This window comes from Pelmatolapia mariae, unplaced genomic scaffold (assembly GCF_036321145.2).
Source record: "Pelmatolapia mariae isolate MD_Pm_ZW unplaced genomic scaffold, Pm_UMD_F_2 NODE_ptg000293l+_length_84850_cov_1, whole genome shotgun sequence".
NCBI classification, from domain to species: domain Eukaryota; kingdom Metazoa; phylum Chordata; class Actinopteri; order Cichliformes; family Cichlidae; genus Pelmatolapia; species Pelmatolapia mariae.
This window is the reverse complement of record NW_027051983.1, coordinates 64,238-83,408: the sequence shown is the minus strand read 5'-3', so window position 1 is coordinate 83,408 and position 19,171 is coordinate 64,238. Positions and strand designations below refer to the sequence as shown.

At 37.8% G+C, this 19,171-nt stretch overlaps 3 protein-coding genes across 3 annotated transcripts; all 3 read left to right on the top strand.

The window, feature by feature from the left end:
* The first annotated feature begins 2,035 nt into the window (after positions 1-2,035).
* On the top strand, positions 2,036-4,247 carry LOC134622938 (solute carrier family 22 member 7-like). The gene is made up of 7 exons (XM_063468219.1): positions 2,036-2,213; positions 2,358-2,526; positions 2,618-2,741; positions 2,860-2,969; positions 3,444-3,658; positions 3,842-3,950; positions 4,037-4,247. Exons 1-7 carry the CDS (start codon positions 2,036-2,038, stop codon positions 4,245-4,247), a joined length of 1,116 nt encoding a protein of 371 aa, XP_063324289.1.
* Positions 4,248-6,645: 2,398 nt separating this feature from the next.
* Positions 6,646-12,110, top strand: LOC134622937 (solute carrier family 22 member 7-like). The gene is made up of 10 exons (XM_063468218.1): positions 6,646-7,026; positions 7,118-7,221; positions 8,455-8,609; positions 8,789-8,957; positions 9,069-9,192; positions 9,284-9,393; positions 10,616-10,830; positions 11,521-11,629; positions 11,718-11,924; positions 12,035-12,110. Exons 1-10 carry the CDS (start codon positions 6,646-6,648, stop codon positions 12,108-12,110), a joined length of 1,650 nt encoding a protein of 549 aa, XP_063324288.1.
* A 2,078-nt stretch (positions 12,111-14,188) lies between these two features.
* Positions 14,189-18,631, top strand: LOC134622936 (solute carrier family 22 member 7-like). Its single transcript, XM_063468216.1, has 9 exons — positions 14,189-14,569; positions 14,686-14,789; positions 14,866-15,020; positions 15,660-15,828; positions 16,774-16,897; positions 17,107-17,216; positions 17,315-17,529; positions 18,205-18,313; positions 18,421-18,631. The coding sequence occupies exons 1-9, from the start codon at positions 14,189-14,191 to the stop codon at positions 18,629-18,631; spliced, it is 1,578 nt and encodes a 525-aa protein (XP_063324286.1).
* The last annotated feature ends 540 nt before the right edge of the window (positions 18,632-19,171 follow it).

The following is a 19,171-nucleotide window of genomic DNA, read 5'->3' as shown; positions in this document are numbered from 1 at the left end:
TTCGACGTTTTCGGAGACCTCTGTTACCCACCAGCTCGATAGCTAGCCGAGAGCTCGAGGGTCACTGAAGCCGCCGAGAACGGCACAACTCCCGTCACATCATTTTCAGATCACCGTGGACTTTTGATACTCAGGTTAAACGTAATATATAAGTCACTTAGACAACCTAAAAATGTTATTGTTTGGCTTTTTTCAGTGTTTTATTTGTTCGTGAGTAAACCGGTTTGGCTGAGATTAAAGTTATTAGATTAAATTAGATAAAATAAAACTTTATTAATCCCCTGGGTGGGTTCCTCCTTGGTTTTTACACCGCTGAATAAACGTCAAACAGAAAACTGATTAAACAGAAGAATTTACGCCAGTGTCCTGTTATCTTTTAGATAGCAAGGAGCAGACGGCCGAGTTTATTAAACTCCACCGAGACAGCGGTGACGCTAATCAGAAGGCTAGACCGTCCAATTTCCCCAGCCGTTTACTTCCGGCCTACCCGACCTTCTGAGGACCCGGCCCACGTAGACCGCGAAGGCCGGGTCCTCAGGAGGATGCAGCCCATGAATTTGGACACAGCTACAGTGTACAGCCGAGTCTTAATAGCTTACTTACAACTGGGCTTGTCAGGCACTCTTTTTGGCTGCAGTGGTTATTATTATATTTACATGCTTCCAGCTCCCGTTTCTGCTCGGTGACAGCTCGTACTTTTCCACTTTCCTTTTTCTCCCTCCCTCGCTCACAGACACATAACGGGTATGGCAGTCCATTCTCCCTGCAGCACGGACTACACTGCCCATGAAGCTACATTCTTTAGGGCGATGCCTGTAACACTCTGCCTATTGCCTTCATATTAAATGATATTAAAAAATATTTTCTTCACGTCATTATGAGACACAGGCATTTGAGCCTCTTAATACGTGTTTTGTTTGGGTTTCCACCGGCGTGAAATTACCAAAAATAGAGAGAGCATAGCCTAACATATGAAACAGGAAAAGACCGCCGTGTAATCCCTTTATTTCAACAAAGTAACTGTATTCTGAATACCACCTTTTTAAACGGTAACTGTAACTGAATACAGTTAATCGTATTTTAAATATGTAACTGTGGTTAATGTATTCCGTTACTCCCCAACACTGCGGACCTGTTTTATATACGCTCGGAATAGTTTTCTATACGAGATCACTGAAAAAAGTGCAGCCTTACCTAATGTCCACCCTGTTACTCATTTTATATTAAGATTTAAAAATCTAGTTGGCATTGCTATGATGAATAACCTTCAGTAAAAGCAATAAATCACACAGCAATAGTACATTCGTGTAGTTGTAAAAAGCATGATAATATATTAAGTAATCCAAAGTATTCAGAATACGTTACTCTCACTGAGTAACGTAACGGAATACGTTACAAAATACATTTTGGGGCATGTATTCTGTAATCTGTAGCGGAATACAATTTTAAAGTAACCTTCCCAACACTGATAATATCACACATAAAAAAAAAAAAAGAAAGAAAAGAGGAAGACTTGAAATATTTCACATCACCTTGTAATGAATATAGAACATGGTTGATTTAATTCAAAAATTTTACTGCTTTAAATGAAATTATATTCCATAATATTCCAGGTTTTTTTTTAAATGTACTAGTATAGTGGACAAAATGACCAGAAATTTATTATTTTATTTTTATTTTCCAGGTCTGACTTGTTTCAATCTCTACCAGTACCATTACCAATGCCAACTTGGATACAGACATATATATATATATATATATATATATATATATATATATATAAGATCAATAAGAGAGATGTTGAAGTGTTGCAAAATAAAACCGTCTTGCGAATTATAAATATATTAGTGCTGTCAGCGTTAACGGCGCCGTGCTGCCCCACGCACGGGGCGATCCGCGCTAACTCGCTAATGGAGATTTGCCGCGTTAATACGGTTATGGCGTTAACATCATTTTAACAAGATTAACACTGACAGCACTAAAATATATACATGTGAGAGGTTTACCCCACAGCTGTGAGCACAGTCATTACTTCATGCTTTTTCTGTTCATGACCAGGTTTGGGCGACGTCCTCTTCTGCTCGTGTCTTATCTGTCATCCTTGATATTCGCAGTGCTGAGTGCATTCTCCACCTCGTATGTAATGTTTGTCATCTTGAGATTTTTTACGGGCATGTCACTCGCAGGAATAAGCATCATGGCCATTGTTTTGAGTAAGCAGGATATTGTTAAAACTGTGCTAACCTATGACTGAGACATTATAGCCTGGTTCATGTTTACAGGCATAGTCTGTTTCTCTTTCAAGAATTTGCACAATTTTTTTTTTTTTTTTTTTACCTGTGCTAATGTTTCTGCAGATGTTGAATGGTTTAGCATTGAACACAGGACTTTCTCTGGTGTGATCATAAGCCTGGATTGGACAATTGGGAACTGGATCCTGGTTGGCATTGCATATTTTGTAAACGAGTGGAGGAAGCTGATTCTAGCAGTTACCTCCCCCCTGATTCTGTCTATCATTGCTTGGAGGTATTTAAGTTTTATTTGCTGACTTTGCAAAGTATCCTTAATCTCACTGGATTTTGATCAGATGCTAAACTCACCATGTTTGTTGATTTAGGTGGCTTCCAGAGTCTGCTAGGTGGCTTGTAGCCAAAGGAAAGACAGATGCTGCTCATCATTACATAATGAAATGTGCTAAGATGAACAACAGATCCAAGTGCATGGCCACCATCACACCAGCGGTACATCGCAAAATGTTTTTTTGCTTTTTTTATTAGCCGACAGTCTTACTGTAAAATAAGACAAAAAGGGGGCTTTGTAAATTAACATTCACATTATGTTTCCCTGGCTTTCTCACAGACATTACTGGAATGTGCAGAAACTGAACATGGCGCTAAGAAGTACACTTTTGTAGATCTTTTCAGAACCCCAAATATTAGAAAACTTGCTATATACTCAGGAATGCTATGGTAAGTTTCGGTTTAATGGTTTGGAGTTAGGAGATAGTTCAGCTTTTTGGGAAAAGGCAAATTGATTTCTTACAGATATTCATCATATGTGTGCATTTTCTACCAAAAGCACTTTAAAAACAGTGAACTATCTTTTCTCTGTGTGTGTGTTTGTGTGTGTATTTTTGCTATCTTAAGTGACCATTATGGGTGGATTATTAAATAGACAAATGGGCCAAATTGTATTTGGGACAAAGATGTTAAAGCCTTTGAGCTATCTCACGGATATAAAGCAATTGTTATTTTTGTCATTTTTGACACTGGGAAATTTACACAGCTTTTGATTTTGTTCTAGCATATAGTGTAAAAAATCCTGTCAAGTGACATGATATTTAAATGAGAGTTGCAATCATGTTTGGGGTTTTTTGAGGAAATTTGTATTTACCCCTTTATTTATCAGCCTAAATTTAAGTCTTTCTTCTCCCCCTTTTCTAGGTTTGGCGTTGCATTTACATACTATGGAATAACTCTTAATATCACAGGATTTGGACTGAACCCATACCTAACACAGTTCATATTTGCATCCATTGAAATGCCCATGAAGATTGGCGTCTATTACTTCCTGGAGAAAGTTGGGAGAAAGCATGGCCAGATGGGTTCCATGCTATTAACTGGTCTCTGTCTCTTCATCAACATCTTTGTTCCAAAAGGTCATTTCTCTTACATTTCTCGTACATTTAACTGTTTATTTCTGCCGTTGAGAGTTGATATGAATGTATGCATTCATTTCTGGTGGTAAGCAGGATCACTCTTTAGAAATTATAAGATAGAGCATTGGTCTTTGGTGGATGTGTTCTCTCACCTGAAAATTTTCTCTATCCTGTTCTCCTTAGATAAATGGACTGTTCGTACTGTTGTGGCAGTTCTTGGAAAATCTATGTCAGAGGCCTCGTTCACTATCATGTATCTTTACACAACTGAGCTTTACCCTACGGTCGTACGGTTAGTCCACAAAAAACTTTCTTCTGCCTTGTTTTAATTATTCGTATGAAAGGTTTGCATTAACCTCAGTGGTTTGATCTTTTTAGACAAAATGGCTTAGGCTACACCTCATTTCTGGCACGACTGGGCGTGTCCATTTCTCCACTCATTGTACTATTGGAAGATCTGTGGCATCTCCTCCCTGCAGCCACTTATTGTGCAGTGGCAGTTGGAACTGGTTTTGTTGCTTCACTTCTGCCTGAAACATTAAACACCCGACTGCCAGAGTTCATCGACGATATTGAGAAACCAAGGTAAAGAGAAAAGAGTGTTAAAGCATCACAGCATGTAATTCAGTATCCAAACTAAAGCTAAAGGATCAACCATTAACAGAAACTCCCCACGAAACAATAATCCAGTAAACTGCAGCTTACTGTTTATCAAAGTCCAAAATACACATTACATTCTATGTCCTGATGTCTGCATGTAAGGTCAAATGACTAACTGAAGTCTTATTTATATTGCAGGAGACAGTCACCAAGGAAGGAGATTCAATAAGAAAAACACAATAATAATCATCAATAATAAGACTGTTATAATGACTGGATCTTAACTGATTTTTAAACAGCAAAGTTACCATGTTACAATTTCAAAGATCACCATTGTTGAAATGCTCAACCAGTGTCAATAAACGTAATGTTAACACCACTATTATTCACTTGTTTTTTGTTTGTTTGTTTTTTCATTTTTGTAATGAGACAGCTCGTAGCAAAATGCTTTCTAGTCTTGTCATGTTTCACTGTATACGACACATTTCATTAGCAAATGAAAAGATAGGCTGGTATTGATAGTGAATCGATGGTGATGCTTACTTTACTTTATTACGTTTATTTACTTCCATGCTTTATTTACTTCTACTTTCCATGCATGCTTTTTTTTTTTAAAAAATTAGTAAATTTCCATCCTACCATCCTCAATATAAAGTAAATGTTTGGCCTGTTAGGTGCACACAAGTTGCAAGTGCACCAGACTTGTTAGAATTATAGTTTCTACGTTATACAGCTTTTTGTCAGGTCATTTACATAACTGAAGAAGACTCTCCAGGTGGGTAAAGTCTGCACATGAGCATATTAGGTCATGATAGGTGCACTGCTACAAATGCCTACATGCCTAAGAATTATCTGTATGTCACAAGTAATTTGTGTTATCACAAACTATTCATTGTCAGTTGGCCTTAGATTGTAACCAGTCATTCTCATTATAATTAATAGCATGACTTCACATCTGTATATGTGTGCAAGTGTCATTTTGGCAACTTTCACTGACTGAGTTGCTGAATAATTCATCAGTCTAGAAGAAAGAGGCCTACAAGCAGCTGGAAGCAAACAAAATGTCAGCTCTGTATCAAGTTTTGTCAAAAGCATATATGTAATTTTAGACCTTCTGTTCTGTGAGTTTGATGAGAAGGGTTAGGGAATGTATGTATTCAGCTTCATCTCTGTTCACATTAAATTAAGAGGTCTCTTAGACATCCTCTCTTGGAATTTCTTTCAATAATCTTCAGGAATAGTTCTCCAGGCTTCTTGAAGGACATTTCAAGGCTTTTCCTTGGATGTTGGCTTCATTTTGTTTCATTCTAAGTTAATTCAATTCAATATAGTTTTATTTATATAGCGCTAAATCACAACAACAGTTGCCTCAAGACACCTTATACTGTAAGGTAAAGACCCTACAATAATACAAAGAAAAGAGAGAAAAACCCCAATAATCATATGACCCCCTGTTGATGAGCAAGCGATTTGGCAACAGTAGGAAGGAAAAACTCTCGAGTCGATTAAGACTGGAAATAAGGCATGCTGTGGGAGGAAGGCAGAGATTAATAATAATTCATGATTAAATGCAGAGTGGCATATAACACAGTAAAAAAGGTGAGTGAAGAAGAAACACTTCATCATGGGAATCTCCCAGCAGCCTAGACCTATTCCACCGTAACTAAGGGAGGATCCAGGGTCATCTGATCCAGCCCTAACTATATGCTTTAGCAAAAAGGAATGTTTTAAGCCTAATTTTAAAGGTGGATATAGCGTCTGTCTCCCGAATCCAAACTGGAAGCTGGTTCCATAGAAGAGGGGCCTGAAAACTGAAGGCTCTGCCTCCCACTCTACTTTTAAATACTGTAGGAACCACAAGTAAGCCTGCAGTCTAATGGGGTGAAACAGTACCATAAGGTCATTAAGATGTGATGGGGCAAGATTCTTCAAGACCTTGTATTTGAGGAGGAGGATTTTAAATTCAATTCTGGATTTAACAGGGAGCCAATGACTCAAGTCAATATAGCAAAAATATGCTTTAATACATAAAGATGTTACAGGTATTGACCAAAAGGGAAAAATAGAATGACATTTTCCCCACTGGAAATTTCTTGTATTAAACTCAGCCAATACACATTTCTTTAAACTTTGGACCTTGGTACTTTATCACTAAAGTTACAGCTTTCTTTGAAAATTATTTATTTACTTCTACGGTTCACTGAGTTCAGTTTATTTTTTTCATACTGCCTAACAACAAATTAACACATTGAACATCAGCTGACCATTAACCAAGAACACTTAATGGAATAAAAGCGGCTTGTGGCTCACTATGAAAATATATTTTGTGCTCCTGAAGGTATTTGCTTCAGGTTATTCTCTAGTTTGTGTCTATTTTGTTTTCCAAGATGAGGTTTGACAATGTGCTGGCAGAGATCAATGGTTTTGGAAGATTCCAACTAAGAACAATCCTCTTGTCAGTAATTCCACGGCTGACTTTACCATTTAACTTCCTGCTGAATAATTTTATTACATTTATTCCCTCTCACCACTGTGACATCAGGTCTCAGAATAATGGAGGTGTTTTCAGGAATTTATCTTTGGAAGAGAGGCTCAATGTTAGCATTCCTTTTGAGCAGGATGGGAGTTTGAGCTCCTGTCAGATGTTTGCAGAGCCTCAGTATCAACTGCTGTCAAACTCTTCCAACTTAACCTACATACCCACAGTGCCATGCCAGAATGGTTGGATATATGACACCACCATCTTCAGATCTACTCTGGCTACAGAGGTGAGGATCAATATTTCCATTTAAAAAGCAGGAAATTAATATCAGTCCTGAATTAGCCAATGTTTTCCTTTTGTCTCTGTTCCCTTTATAGTGGGATCTGGTTTGTGACAAGAAAAAAATGAACAGAGCCACAGCCACCATATTCTTTGTGGGGGTCATGTTAGGATCAGGAATATTTGGCTTCCTTAGTGACAGGTGAGTCCATGTCATCACCTTTAAAATCGAGCACAAATACACTGAATAATAAAATCAACTATGCTTAACATTTTTTTGTACAAGTACAACTATGGTGACAAGTCTGTATTGATCTGGGTGTGCATTGCCAAATATTATGATGAGTCCTAGATAGTAAAGAACAAAGTTGTATTGCCAAAAGTAATCATTCACAGGTACTTTGCAAGTAGGGTGGAGTAAGCCCCTCTATTAGGTGAGTTTGGATGCTTCCATAGAGGCCTCAAAGACAGCTTGGCTTTGTCTCTGGTTTGATACAAAGTGGAGAACATCACTAAGGTCCTTTATCTAGAGTACAGTTTATATTTAAAACAACCTTCTTTGAAATACTTCAGGTCAGAGGGATTTCACTTTTTTTCTTTATAAGAAATATTTCAATTATGTAAAAGTACACTATACTGACAAGGTATTAAGCCCAAACAAACATTACCCATACAGGAAGTGCCCAAAAAGCAAAGCCGTAAAGTTCCAGCTCCAGGTTGATGCTGGAGAAAGTTTGGAGCTCTGCAGTTCTTCTATCAATAATGTCCCTTTTTTCATGTGCTATGGCCCTCAGCACTTGGTGCTCTGGAGCCTTATGCGGTGTGTGGTCACTTCACGGTTGACTGGTTGCAACAGTGGCATCCCATTACGTCACACTCAAAATCAAAGAGGTCTTCTGAATGCCCCATTCATTCACAAATGTTTGAAAAGGCAGACCGCATGGCTAGGTCTGCCTTTTTTTAACATCTGTGACAATGGGCCCAGAATTATTTTAACTTTTTTTATTTTCTCATTAATTTTTATTTTATTTCATTTTGACATTTAGTTTTTAATTCATTGTATTTTTTGAAAGCAGTTGACTCACAGTCTTGTAGACATCCAGAGTCTTAATAAAAAATGTCCATCAATACCTCATTGGTATGCAATAAAGGTTTTGCCAAATTAACAAATACTGAAACAAATATTATTTCCTTACTTCCCTCCTTTATTTTATTTTAGTTATTTTTCCAAGTGCAAAGGATTTTTTTTTAGCTTTTCCATTTTTTTCAAAAGTCTAACATTTATTTTTATTTTAGTGAGCTAAAAAAACATTCAACTTCAAAAATTAAGAGAAAATAAAGTGTTCTTAACAGTTGTAATCTAGGCTTTTTTTTTCATCTAATTAAGTGTTCCGTACATTCTTTGACTGTCATTTTTTAAAAATTTGTTTTACAGGTTTGGCCGGAAAAAAACACTTCTGTTGTCTTACATGGCAACTTCCGTTTTTGGGATAGCGACCGCTTTGTCCTATAATTTCCTAATGTTTGCTACAATGAGATTTTGTACTGGACTCGGACTCTCAGGAATAAGTATAAACTCCTTCGTCCTCTGTGAGTTGCCTGTCATTCTCATCAAACAAAAAATAAATGAAACATCACACTGACACAATAAATTTTTTTTTTAGATGATGCCCATACAGGTGTGGTTTGCTCAAAGTCCTTATTTTTATCAGTAATCTCAATCAGTGTCATTATTAATAAAAAAAAATACATAAAATTCCTCCACATAGGTCTTGAATGGGTGGATATCAGGCATCGGACTACAGTGGCTGTTTTAATGAGCTTGGACTGGAGTGTTGGTTGTATTATTCTACCTGGATTGGCCTATTTGATCAATGATTGGAGATTCCTGACTGCTGCTGTAATCTCCCCACTGTTTCCAGCTATGCTCTGTTGGTGGTAAAGACAAATTAATATCATTATTCAGTTTTCATGCAGGGAAAACTAGTTCCTGTCTTTCTAAAAGTATTTAAAAGACCTTCTCAACCTTCTCATTGCTCTTTCTCATAGGTGGCTCCCTGAGTCTGCCAGGTGGCTGATGAGTAATGGAAAAACGGATGACGCTCATTTTTACCTGAGTAAATGTGCAACAGTTAATGGCAGAGAGGAGGTCATGGCTGACTTAAAACCTGAGGTACAACATTTTCATAATCAGCTAACTTCAAGACAGAACTGTACACTTCACAGCTCCTTTCTCTGAATAAAGTTTCCTTTTTACTCTACAGGTTCTGTCTACAGTAATACTTGTAGAAGATGAAAACAGAAAGTATTCCTATTTGGACCTCGTGAAGACCCCCAAAATGAGAAGGCGCGCTCTACTTTGTGGCATTGTGTGGTATTTATCTTGAACATTTAAAACATTATACATAAGTTTATAAACTATTTGCTCATTAGTACATATCTGATGGTTAAATCTGTGGACAAAGGTTTCCATGTCCGTGATTGGGAGGTTCATTGAATAATTACTATAACCGAGAAATGCATATTTGATCCTCAACCTGAGAAGATCCACCTTTAACCTCCTAAGACCCGAACTCTTCCACGACATGCGTTTTTCATTTCTCTTTGATATTTGGGTATATTGGGGCCCGATGAATGTAAAAACAAAGAATTACCAGATTTTTTTTTTACCTTATTTTTGTTTTTAAGAAAAATAAGAGCCACATATGAGGATATTCGTTTAAAATTTTGATAGAACAGTAGCAGTATAATGTCCTTGTAAGTAGATATCAGGCCCATGTAGAGCAAAATTGAGTATTTTAGTCTAAATAACCCAAAATGTGATGTCCACATATGTGGACGCCAGGTCCTAGGAGGTTAAAATTTGGAGACAGCTGTCTATATCCATGATAGGGATGCACCAGTATATTTATTCAGTTCAAAAATTAAAACTATGCCCAATTAGGCCCACTTAACAATGCAGTGTCTCTTAGCTACAACCAGTAAACTTGGTTGAAATGGTGGCATTATCCCCCAGGTTAAAACCACTGGCCGTTATGATGGCAAAAACGGAACTGTAGAAGGCCAGATGTTGATGTTGTTTTTTTCTTCTCTGAGGTACATTTAGAAAAAGTAAAAAATATCACCACCATAATTTTGCATTAAGGAAATTTAGCTGTTTTTCATGACATTGAGAACATCTATTCCAACGACAACACTACATCTAAATTATTTCTGGGGTCTTTGTTTTTGAGCAATTCAGCTCTCAGCCTAGTTGGTTAGCTCAGTGGCAGAAGCACTGTGCCCCCACCCCTCCTTACCTCCTCCACCTTTTGTTGGAAAGTCTAACAAGGACATCCAGGCAACCTTCAAAAGGTCAACGGCAAAATTGCATTGAAAACATTGGCTCAAATCTCATGTCTAAACAATTTTTTAACTGACTAGAATAAACTGCCAAGAACAGGTTTTTCAACATCATGTTTGCTGAACCCTAACACTGGTTAACAACAGTGGTTTTACTATTATCCATGTCAGACACCAGGCAGCTAATGAGAAACTACTGTTCTTTGGGACAACTGTTTAACTTTAAAATAACAAAAGTCTGGTCTTGCTCGCAGGTTTGGAGTGGCCTTCGCTTATTACGGAATCAGCTTGAATATCAGCGGATTTGGTGTGAACATTTATCTCACACAGTTCATCTATGGTGTCATAGAGATTCCAGCCAAAGGATTCGTCTTTTTCACCGTAGACAAAATAGGTCGAAGGTGGAATCAAGCCGGGACGCTCATTTTGACCGGGCTGCTTATATTCAGCAGTGTGTTTATCCATGCAGGTATATGATCCATTCAAATGTGTAGATGTATTCATTTTAGTTTATTAGTTTACTTTCTAGTATTATATTATTTGTCAAGGGCAAATGTTATGAAGTCAGGAACTTCTGAAGGCACACAGTCATATAAACATCCCAGTCTGGAGAAATACATGCACCAAGCCATGATTATTTGACCAGACTGACAAAGACTACACATAATTCACTTTTGTTCTGGAGTAGTTTTGCATGATTCAAGTTCCTAGTTCATAACAATTCCTTGTACTAGTCTTGGCGCAGCCCAGTTCATCCAGTGTCTGAAGTAAACCATGTTAGCTCCTCTTCAATGTAGTTCTTCCAGTGAAACAGTTTTCTTTAAACAGTAGATTGTTGAATTAGTAATTACCCCCCATCTCTGACATAATAAATTAGAAACAAAACATCTAAGATGTTCAGTGTTTAGTCTGAAGGTTGAACTTTTAGCTCATTATAATTAGTTGAATATGTGATGAGCTGTTAAATTTGAGCATCTGCCATCAAAAGTAAGGAAAATCCTAATAGGTCTGCTTTCAGTTCACAGCATCAGTATCAGCTGCAGCTTTAAACAACTGCAAGATTAAATGTCCTTATGCATTTCTAGTATTTAATCTTCTAATAAATTCAGTGAAAAGTCTTAACTAGAACACAAGGTGAATTATAGTGTTTTCTTTTCAGATATGGGGAATCTTCGGACAGCTGTGGGAGCTTTGGGCAAGATGTTTTCAGAGGGCTCTTTTACAATAGTTTTTCTGTACACAACGGAGCTTTATCCCACAGTAATGAGGTCAGTAAAATGCACATTGTCTTTTATTTTGCTGCCTGATAATCAGAGCACAACATTTGTTTTATTTTTTCTTCTTTTTGTAATTCAGGCAAAATGGATTGGGATACTGTTCCTTTATGGCCCGTGTAGGTGTGGCTGTATCCCCCTTGATCATGCTCCTTGAAGACGTGTGGGTGAATCTGCCAAGTTTTGTTTTTTCCCTGGTGGTTTTAGGTGCCGGACTGTCAGCTTCTTTGCTCCCTGAGACGTACAATGTGCGTTTACCGGAGACTATTGAGGACGTGGAACAGACAAGGTACTGGGCTTTAATGTAGAAAAATCATCCAAACATGAGACATTATAAACATTATAAAATGTATATAAAATTATGTACATTTTAAAATGAAAATGTCTTTTGTATTTCAGAAGACGATCAGTCTCCGCCTCTGATGAGAAATCTCCTGCCTGTGCGTTTTTGTCAGTGCAATCAAAATCCCCATAGGACTACACTAAGTCACCACAGCAACTTGATGGGAGCAAACAGTTTAAACATATGTAAAAGCAGTGTCTTTTACACATGTTCAATGCATGTTGAATATGAAGTCTTTTTACCTCCTCATGGGGGAAATATCCAAATTTAGCTGTAGTAGAATTCTTCTTTGTTGTTGCAGAGGGTACAAATGCAGTGCCTTTCACATGTGTGATCTAAGTACATACCGCTGTGTAGCTATAAATTTATAAAAAACACAAATATCTCAGTCCTTTCATTAGATTGAGTATGTTAGGAAACTTGAGCTAATGAAGAAGCACGGTTTGTTAGATTCAGTTATTATTTTATTTATTTGCTCTAAATCTGATTGTCTTGTGAGTCATGTGTCTGTGTTCTTTAGTAAAAATAAATCTAAATAAATCTTGAAACCCAATTTCAAATACTGTATGACATATTTGTGTTTGAGGTGTTGATTTTATGCACGATAAATGAGGAGATCCACAGTTATTATAAATTAAATTCTATCTATAAGTGCAAGAGCGAGTGTGGTAACTTGCTGTAAACAGAGGCAAACTGATACATGATAGCTGCCATGAATCCTGTGGTTTAAAATACAATAGGAATAACCACATTTCTATTCCTCTGACAAACTGCCCTTTGACCTTAAAGATCCTCATATAAGACAAACACATCAGTCCTACAGCACTAAATAATAAAAACACACAAGATTTAAAATTTCCTCATTCCTCAATATATGGACAAAAGTGTGTCTTTTGCCACAACTCTTAATCTTTGAATTCAGATGTTTTCACCAGTTGCCACAGGTGTGTTAAAATCAAGAACCTAGCCATGTGGTCTGTTTTTAAAAACATGACCATGGTCTTTCCTCCTAGATTTTCCATCATTGACAAATTCAAATCAAGATTAAGCATGTTTGTGCTTTTGCACTGCAGTGTAAAGTGAAGGAATCTCCACTAAATGCACTATATGGACAAAATCAGTCTTTCCACGATCAGCTGTAAGCGGCATTATTGTAAAGTGGAAGCATTTACGAACCGCAGCAACTCACAGCCATAAAGTGGCAGACCATGTAAAGTTACAGAGCAGGGTCACCAAGTTGGCATAAAAATCACCTGCACTCTGTGATTGACTCAGTAACTGCAGAGCTCCAAACCTCCACTGGCATTATCATCAGCACAAAAACTGCACACTGGGAGCTTGGTGGCATGGGTTTCCATTGCCAAGCAGCTCCTGTATGTGGCCCACATTTGCCACATTTTGCTACAGTTTGAATTTACTTCAAATCACCTTAAAAGTTTCAGATGTCGCCAGCAAGAACTGGTCATACCATACGGTGTAGTTAGTAATTTATTAGGTGACATTTTGGTCTCAAAAATATATATGCTATTATTTGGCGTGCCTTCAACAGATCACAGTATTACCTCATAGAACTTTAGTCTTAGCGCACTGATCAGTCCTAACTGCTGCTGGTCCCTTACAAAATAAGAAACAGAGATGCTATCAAAAAAAAGATAAAATGATGTAATAGAGCTTGATGTCTTTGAAATGCTTTCCATCAGCTTTTTTCATTTATTCCTATTGTTTTTGCTCATGTCCTGTTGTAACAGGACTCTCTGTACTTTTATGGCATTGAACCCTGTCTCGCATTTTTGTAACAGCAACAGTCATTTTCTTTTCATTGCTACTTTTGCTATTTTGTTATATTATTTAAAGGAAGTAAATAAAAAGTGGTCAAAAACCACTATATGCAAATTGTCTTTTGCCCATGTTTGCCCATGAATTTTCACTGAATCACAGTTTCTTTATTATTGATGAGTCATTCCGCTGTGTCAACAATGGAGACCCTGCAGTAGACTAGTGGAAGCTTGTATTTACAGTCACATAGATAAACATTAGTTAACTGGTTAAGGCAGGTAAAACATTAACTTATTACAGCTAGTCCAGAAGCCCTTAAATTAATCAAACAAACAAAGATTTGCTAGTTTCAGATATAGGCTACAAGCAACTGAGGACTTTCCTTTTCTTTTTAACCTTAAAGGAAGACATTTCGCTCACAGCAGGAGGCCACAATGAAGTTTGAGAATGTTCTTGCTGATATTAACGGATTTGGAAGATTTCAGATAATGATCATTGTTATCAGTTTCATCGGCCGCTTCACTCTGCCTTGCCACTTCATGCTCAGCAATTTCATTGCAGCTGTTCCCTCTCATCACTGTGACATCAGCTCTCTGGATGGTGGGGGTATTTTTATGAATTTATCCCAGACAGAGAGGCTTCTTGTTACTATTCCAGTTAAGCAGGATGGGACTCCAAGCTCCTGTCAGATGTTCCAGGAGCCTCAATATCATCTGCTATTTAACACTTCCCACATCACTGATGCGCGTACAGTGCCGTGCCAGAATGGATGGGTGTACGATAACACTACTTTCAAGTCTACTCTGACCTCAGAGGTGATTCTTTTGTACTTTTTTTTCTATTGTGAAATAAATTAAAATGTATTTGTTCCTAATTATTAAATAATCCCACAACCAAATGTAGAATAGCATCTTTTTTTTCTTTGTACAAGTGGGACTTGGTGTGTGATAGAAGAGGGAAAAACAAAGCAACTGCTACCATCTTCTTTGTTGGAGTCATGTTTGGAGCGATGGCCTTTGGCAGTCTGAGTGACAGGTATCAGCGATTTCCAGTGTTCCAGCTACTGAAAAAAACCCAAAACAAATATTGAGACTTTCTGATTTTTCCATAGGTATGGCAGAAGGATCATGTTGCTGGTATCATACGTGTCTGGGATGGTGTTTGCTGTTGCAAGCGCCTTTTCTACTTCCTACGTGATGTTCACGGTCCTGAGGTTCCTCACTGGCTTCTGCATCACAGGCATCGTCATCGTTTCAGCAGTCCTCAGTAATTATTTCATTTCATCATCTAAACATACACTGTATCCGTTCTTATATCATCTTCACTTCAGAAGCCACAGAGGAGAAAATATAGGAATATCTACTATTTCAATGCCATGTTGACTGCTGTGAGCACACTGAAGCTTTAAATGTAATCGCAAAAAAAAATCTTAAATCTATTTTTTTTTTTTCTAGAACAGAGGAGCTTTGCACACATTGATTACACGTAACAGGTCATGATGGCAGGCAGTGTTTAGTCAGTAGTCCTGTGAACTTTTGACTTGCAGTACGAGTAGTGCAGTATGCTTAGTAATGTCATTTAAAAAGGAAAAAAAAGATCAAAATGAGCTGCTGCAGACGTCTGTTCAGCTTCAACTGGGGGGGGGGGGGACACAGAGAGAGCACACTGTATTCCAAATTTTTGCATAAAAGACAGAAACGCGTTCCCAAATTACAGTATTATATTGCACTATAGAGGATAGAGGCACCCACTCTCTTTTGGCTTGTGTGCGCGCAACAACATTTTTTCAGCTCATGTAAAAGTTCTTTGAATTGTGTCCCCTCTAAGGCTGCTGGTAGGGATCATACTAAAGGCTTTCTTTAATTAAGCTACTTAAGAAATGAATCGACTGCTTGTTTATTTCAGGTGTGGAGTGGGTGGACATTGAACACAGGAAGATTGTGGGAGTGATCGACAGCTTATCCTGGACGTTTGGAAATACAGTGTTTTCACTTATTGCCTATTTTGTGAATGATTGGAGGAGACTGATAATCAGTGTTACATTACCTTTAATCTTGGGCATCTTCACTTGGAGGTATGACTAAGGCATGTCATTAAACAGAGGCTCATTTCAGTACACTTTAATCGCTTTCACCTGGAAGTCTGTGACTGGTTAACATCCAGCATCGATCTAGTCATGCATGAGTTGAAGGACAAACAAAGATTAAAAATATTTTGCGCACCGATCTAATAACATAATACTAATGTTGTAATAGTAAAATTTTAAGCACCCCAATTTCTGCCTTTTACAACAAAACTTAACTTAGAAAAATTAAGCATTAAAACAATTTGATGATTCCTCCGTAACTAAACACTAGCTTGCCACTGCATATATGAAACAAAAAATGGCGTGCATATCCTTGCTTGTCCTTGTCCTGATAGATTAGTTATGAAATTAGTTGTGAAATTTTAACAAAACTCTGGGATTGTGGCCTTCGAAGGAAGTGATTTTGGGTAAGTGTAGACACTTGATCTTGAAGGAAGAATAATTAACTGAATACAAAGACTACGTAACTGATGCTTTACAAACCTTGGGACTCAAGGATAAACTGAATAGATCTTGGTGGTCAAAGGTCAAGCTCCCTGAAACCTCACAAGTGAAGTTTTGACCTCCTGAAAACTGTGACAAAACTTGACAAAAATTTTAAATGAAGCGGTGTGATGATCACAGGGACAGTGAACTGATAACTTTTAGCTGAACCATAATTCTTTATAGTGTGTGACATTTAGATTCTGAATGTATGGTTTCTTCTTATTATCATCCATGTTTGAACCATTGTCTGTTGTCATGGCTTCTGCAATCTGTTTTATTAAAACCAACTTCATTGGTCAACTATTAGCTCAAAATCTTCTATCAAGTCTTCACTGTCTCTCAATCTGAACAGATATTTGAGATTTGTTTTTATTTTAAATGCTGCATTGCAATAGGCCTACATATGGGTTAAAAATGATAATAATAATAATTCCCCCCTAACATTAGGTGGATGCCAGAGTCGGCTAGGTGGCTGATTGCCAATGGAAAGCTGGAGCAAGCTCAGATGTATTTGAAAAACTGTGCCAACATGAATCGGACAGAAGAGTCGATTCACACACTTAAAACAGAGGTTTGTAAGCTCCAGATGATTAAGTCAAGGGAGCCAAGTAGAATCCATTATGGTGTTATTATAGGCACTAATTAAACACAAAGAAGGTGACCAAAGACACTAAAGAATACAGTGTATCCTCATTTAAGTGTAATCGTAGGTTTTGTTCTGATCTTCACAGCATTGTTGCAAATGGAAGCTTGACCTCAAATGGCTTTGAATTCTTTCAGACACTATCCACCATTGTTACGACGGAGAAACGAGATCGAACCTACTCTTACCTCGACCTGATTCGGACACCTGAGATGAGGAAACTGGCCCTGCGTACTGGTATATTATGGTCTGCATTCCCAAGGCTTTACAATGTATTGAATCTTGCGTATAAATTGTAAACCAACAGATTGTTCACTAACGAGCCGCTTCCTTCTCCGTCCCTAGGTTTTGCGTTGCAACTACATTTTACGGCATCAGCTTCAAAATCACAGGTTTCGGGCTCAACATCTATCTCACTCAGTTTACCTATGCATTAATTGAACTTCCTGCCAAACTGGCAAACCTCTACTTTCTGGAAAAGATAGGCAGGCGACACACTATAGTGGGAACTTTGCTGATGACTGCCATTTGTCTTGGAATCAATATTGTGATACCAAAAGGTAGGCACTTATTGATCACAGGCTTGATCTAAGATTTGGGTTGTTTTAAATTAAATCTTTTTAAAGAAGAGACTGCAGTCACTATCAACTTAGGGAATGGTGGTAATGTTGTATGTTTTACATCTTTGAAATAAACTACAACTAACCCCCCCACCCCACCCCATGCTATTTGTGCCATTTCTTTAATTGGCTTTATGGAAAACACCAAAGACAACACAGCCTTAATTTGTATCATTTCCCAAACAAGATGACTCCCAAATCAGTGTAAAACCTGGCATATCTCAGCATGGTGTGCAGGGGGTCCTTAAAAGAAATTTGAGGAAGCTGAACAAGTGGAGGACAAAAAAAGCACAAGAACAGAATGTCATGTCCTTAAGATATCCAAGACCTTTTACAGGACCTGAAAGATTTATATCAGTCTACCGAAGCCTCATCCAAAACGGTCTTAGTGGGTGAATACCAAGAAGCCATTGTGCACCGAAAACACGTCTCATGGAGTGATAAATCGAAAGAAAATGGAAAATCAAAAAGAAATGAGGGATCACTCAATACTGTTGCACAGTATTTTAAATCTTTTTTTTCCATTTTGTACCACTGTTTGCACCGTTACACTAACACACCATCTTTGTTTGTGTTCAAATTTGGCGGTAATCATGATTCTGATGCTCTTTGTAGAAATGTCGGTCGCCACGACTGTGGTAGCCATCATTGGAAAAGGGTTTTCTTCAGCATCCTTTGCCACTGTAGTGCTATACAGCTCTGAGCTGTACCCGACTGTAGTAAGGTAACTCTACACACCTAATTCCAATCTTTTGTTTTTGAATAAACTCTTCAGGACATCGCTTTTTTTGCAAGATCCTCTGATTAAGACTAATATGTTTATGCTTTCAGGCAGAATGGTATGGGTTACAACTCGTTCATGGCTCGGTTTGGCGTAGCTGTGGCTCCTATGATCCTCTTACTGGATGAGGTCTGGACGGAGCTGCCACAGATCGTCTTGTGCTTTGTGGCTGTACTTGGGGGAATAGTGGCAAGGACGCTTTCAGAGACCCGCAACAGGTGCCTGCCAGAGACCATAGAAGACATTGAACAGAAGCAGTAGTAAAGAATCGCTGACATGAACTCGTTCGGCCCATCAGATATTCTACAGCCGAAGTGCAGTCTATTCTGTGAACTCAAGTGCAGTTTACTCTAGAAACTGCATAACTTTAAAGGATTTCAAATAACCAAATCAATTACACTACCACTACTACTATGATTGCATAAAGCAGCAGTTTCCTTAAAATGCGCACAACTTTTACTTTTTTCTGTTTTAGTCCTACTAATGTCCACTTTAAGAACCATTTCCAAGTGAGAAATTATTGTTACAGTGTTATATTTCCAATAAACTGAGTTTCATTAAATCTGTTACATTTTACCTTCCTTTTGTTCCTAAAAACTATATTGTGGCTGAGTCGAAGTCCAGCAAACCGTTTAGAAATTCTGGGAAAATCCAATAAAGTCATGTTATGCATAAACACACGCTGCACTGAAGTAGATCATTCTTTTTTCAACAGCAGGTGTTCAAGTACTGATTCACTTTACCCAAGACTCATTTCCATATTTAGTAAACCAAAAGCATCTAGACAAAAGCACAAAAACC

Coding starts and splice junctions, on each gene's coding strand:
- LOC134622938 (XM_063468219.1), top strand. CDS start 2,036: ATGCTTTTTCTGTTCATGACCAGGTTTGGGCGACGTCCTCTTCTGCTC. Junction 2,214..2,357: donor CATCATGGCCATTGTTTTGA/GTAAGCAGGATA, acceptor ATGTTTCTGCAG/ATGTTGAATGGTTTAGCATT. Junction 3,659..3,841: donor CAACATCTTTGTTCCAAAAG/GTCATTTCTCTT, acceptor TGTTCTCCTTAG/ATAAATGGACTGTTCGTACT.
- LOC134622937 (XM_063468218.1), top strand. CDS start 6,646: ATGAGGTTTGACAATGTGCTGGCAGAGATCAATGGTTTTGGAAGATTC. Junction 7,222..8,454: donor TTTGGCTTCCTTAGTGACAG/GTGAGTCCATGT, acceptor TTTGTTTTACAG/GTTTGGCCGGAAAAAAACAC. Junction 8,958..9,068: donor CCAGCTATGCTCTGTTGGTG/GTAAAGACAAAT, acceptor TCTTTCTCATAG/GTGGCTCCCTGAGTCTGCCA.
- LOC134622936 (XM_063468216.1), top strand. CDS start 14,189: ATGAAGTTTGAGAATGTTCTTGCTGATATTAACGGATTTGGAAGATTT. Junction 15,021..15,659: donor CATCGTTTCAGCAGTCCTCA/GTAATTATTTCA, acceptor TGTTTATTTCAG/GTGTGGAGTGGGTGGACATT. Junction 15,829..16,773: donor TTGGGCATCTTCACTTGGAG/GTATGACTAAGG, acceptor CCCTAACATTAG/GTGGATGCCAGAGTCGGCTA.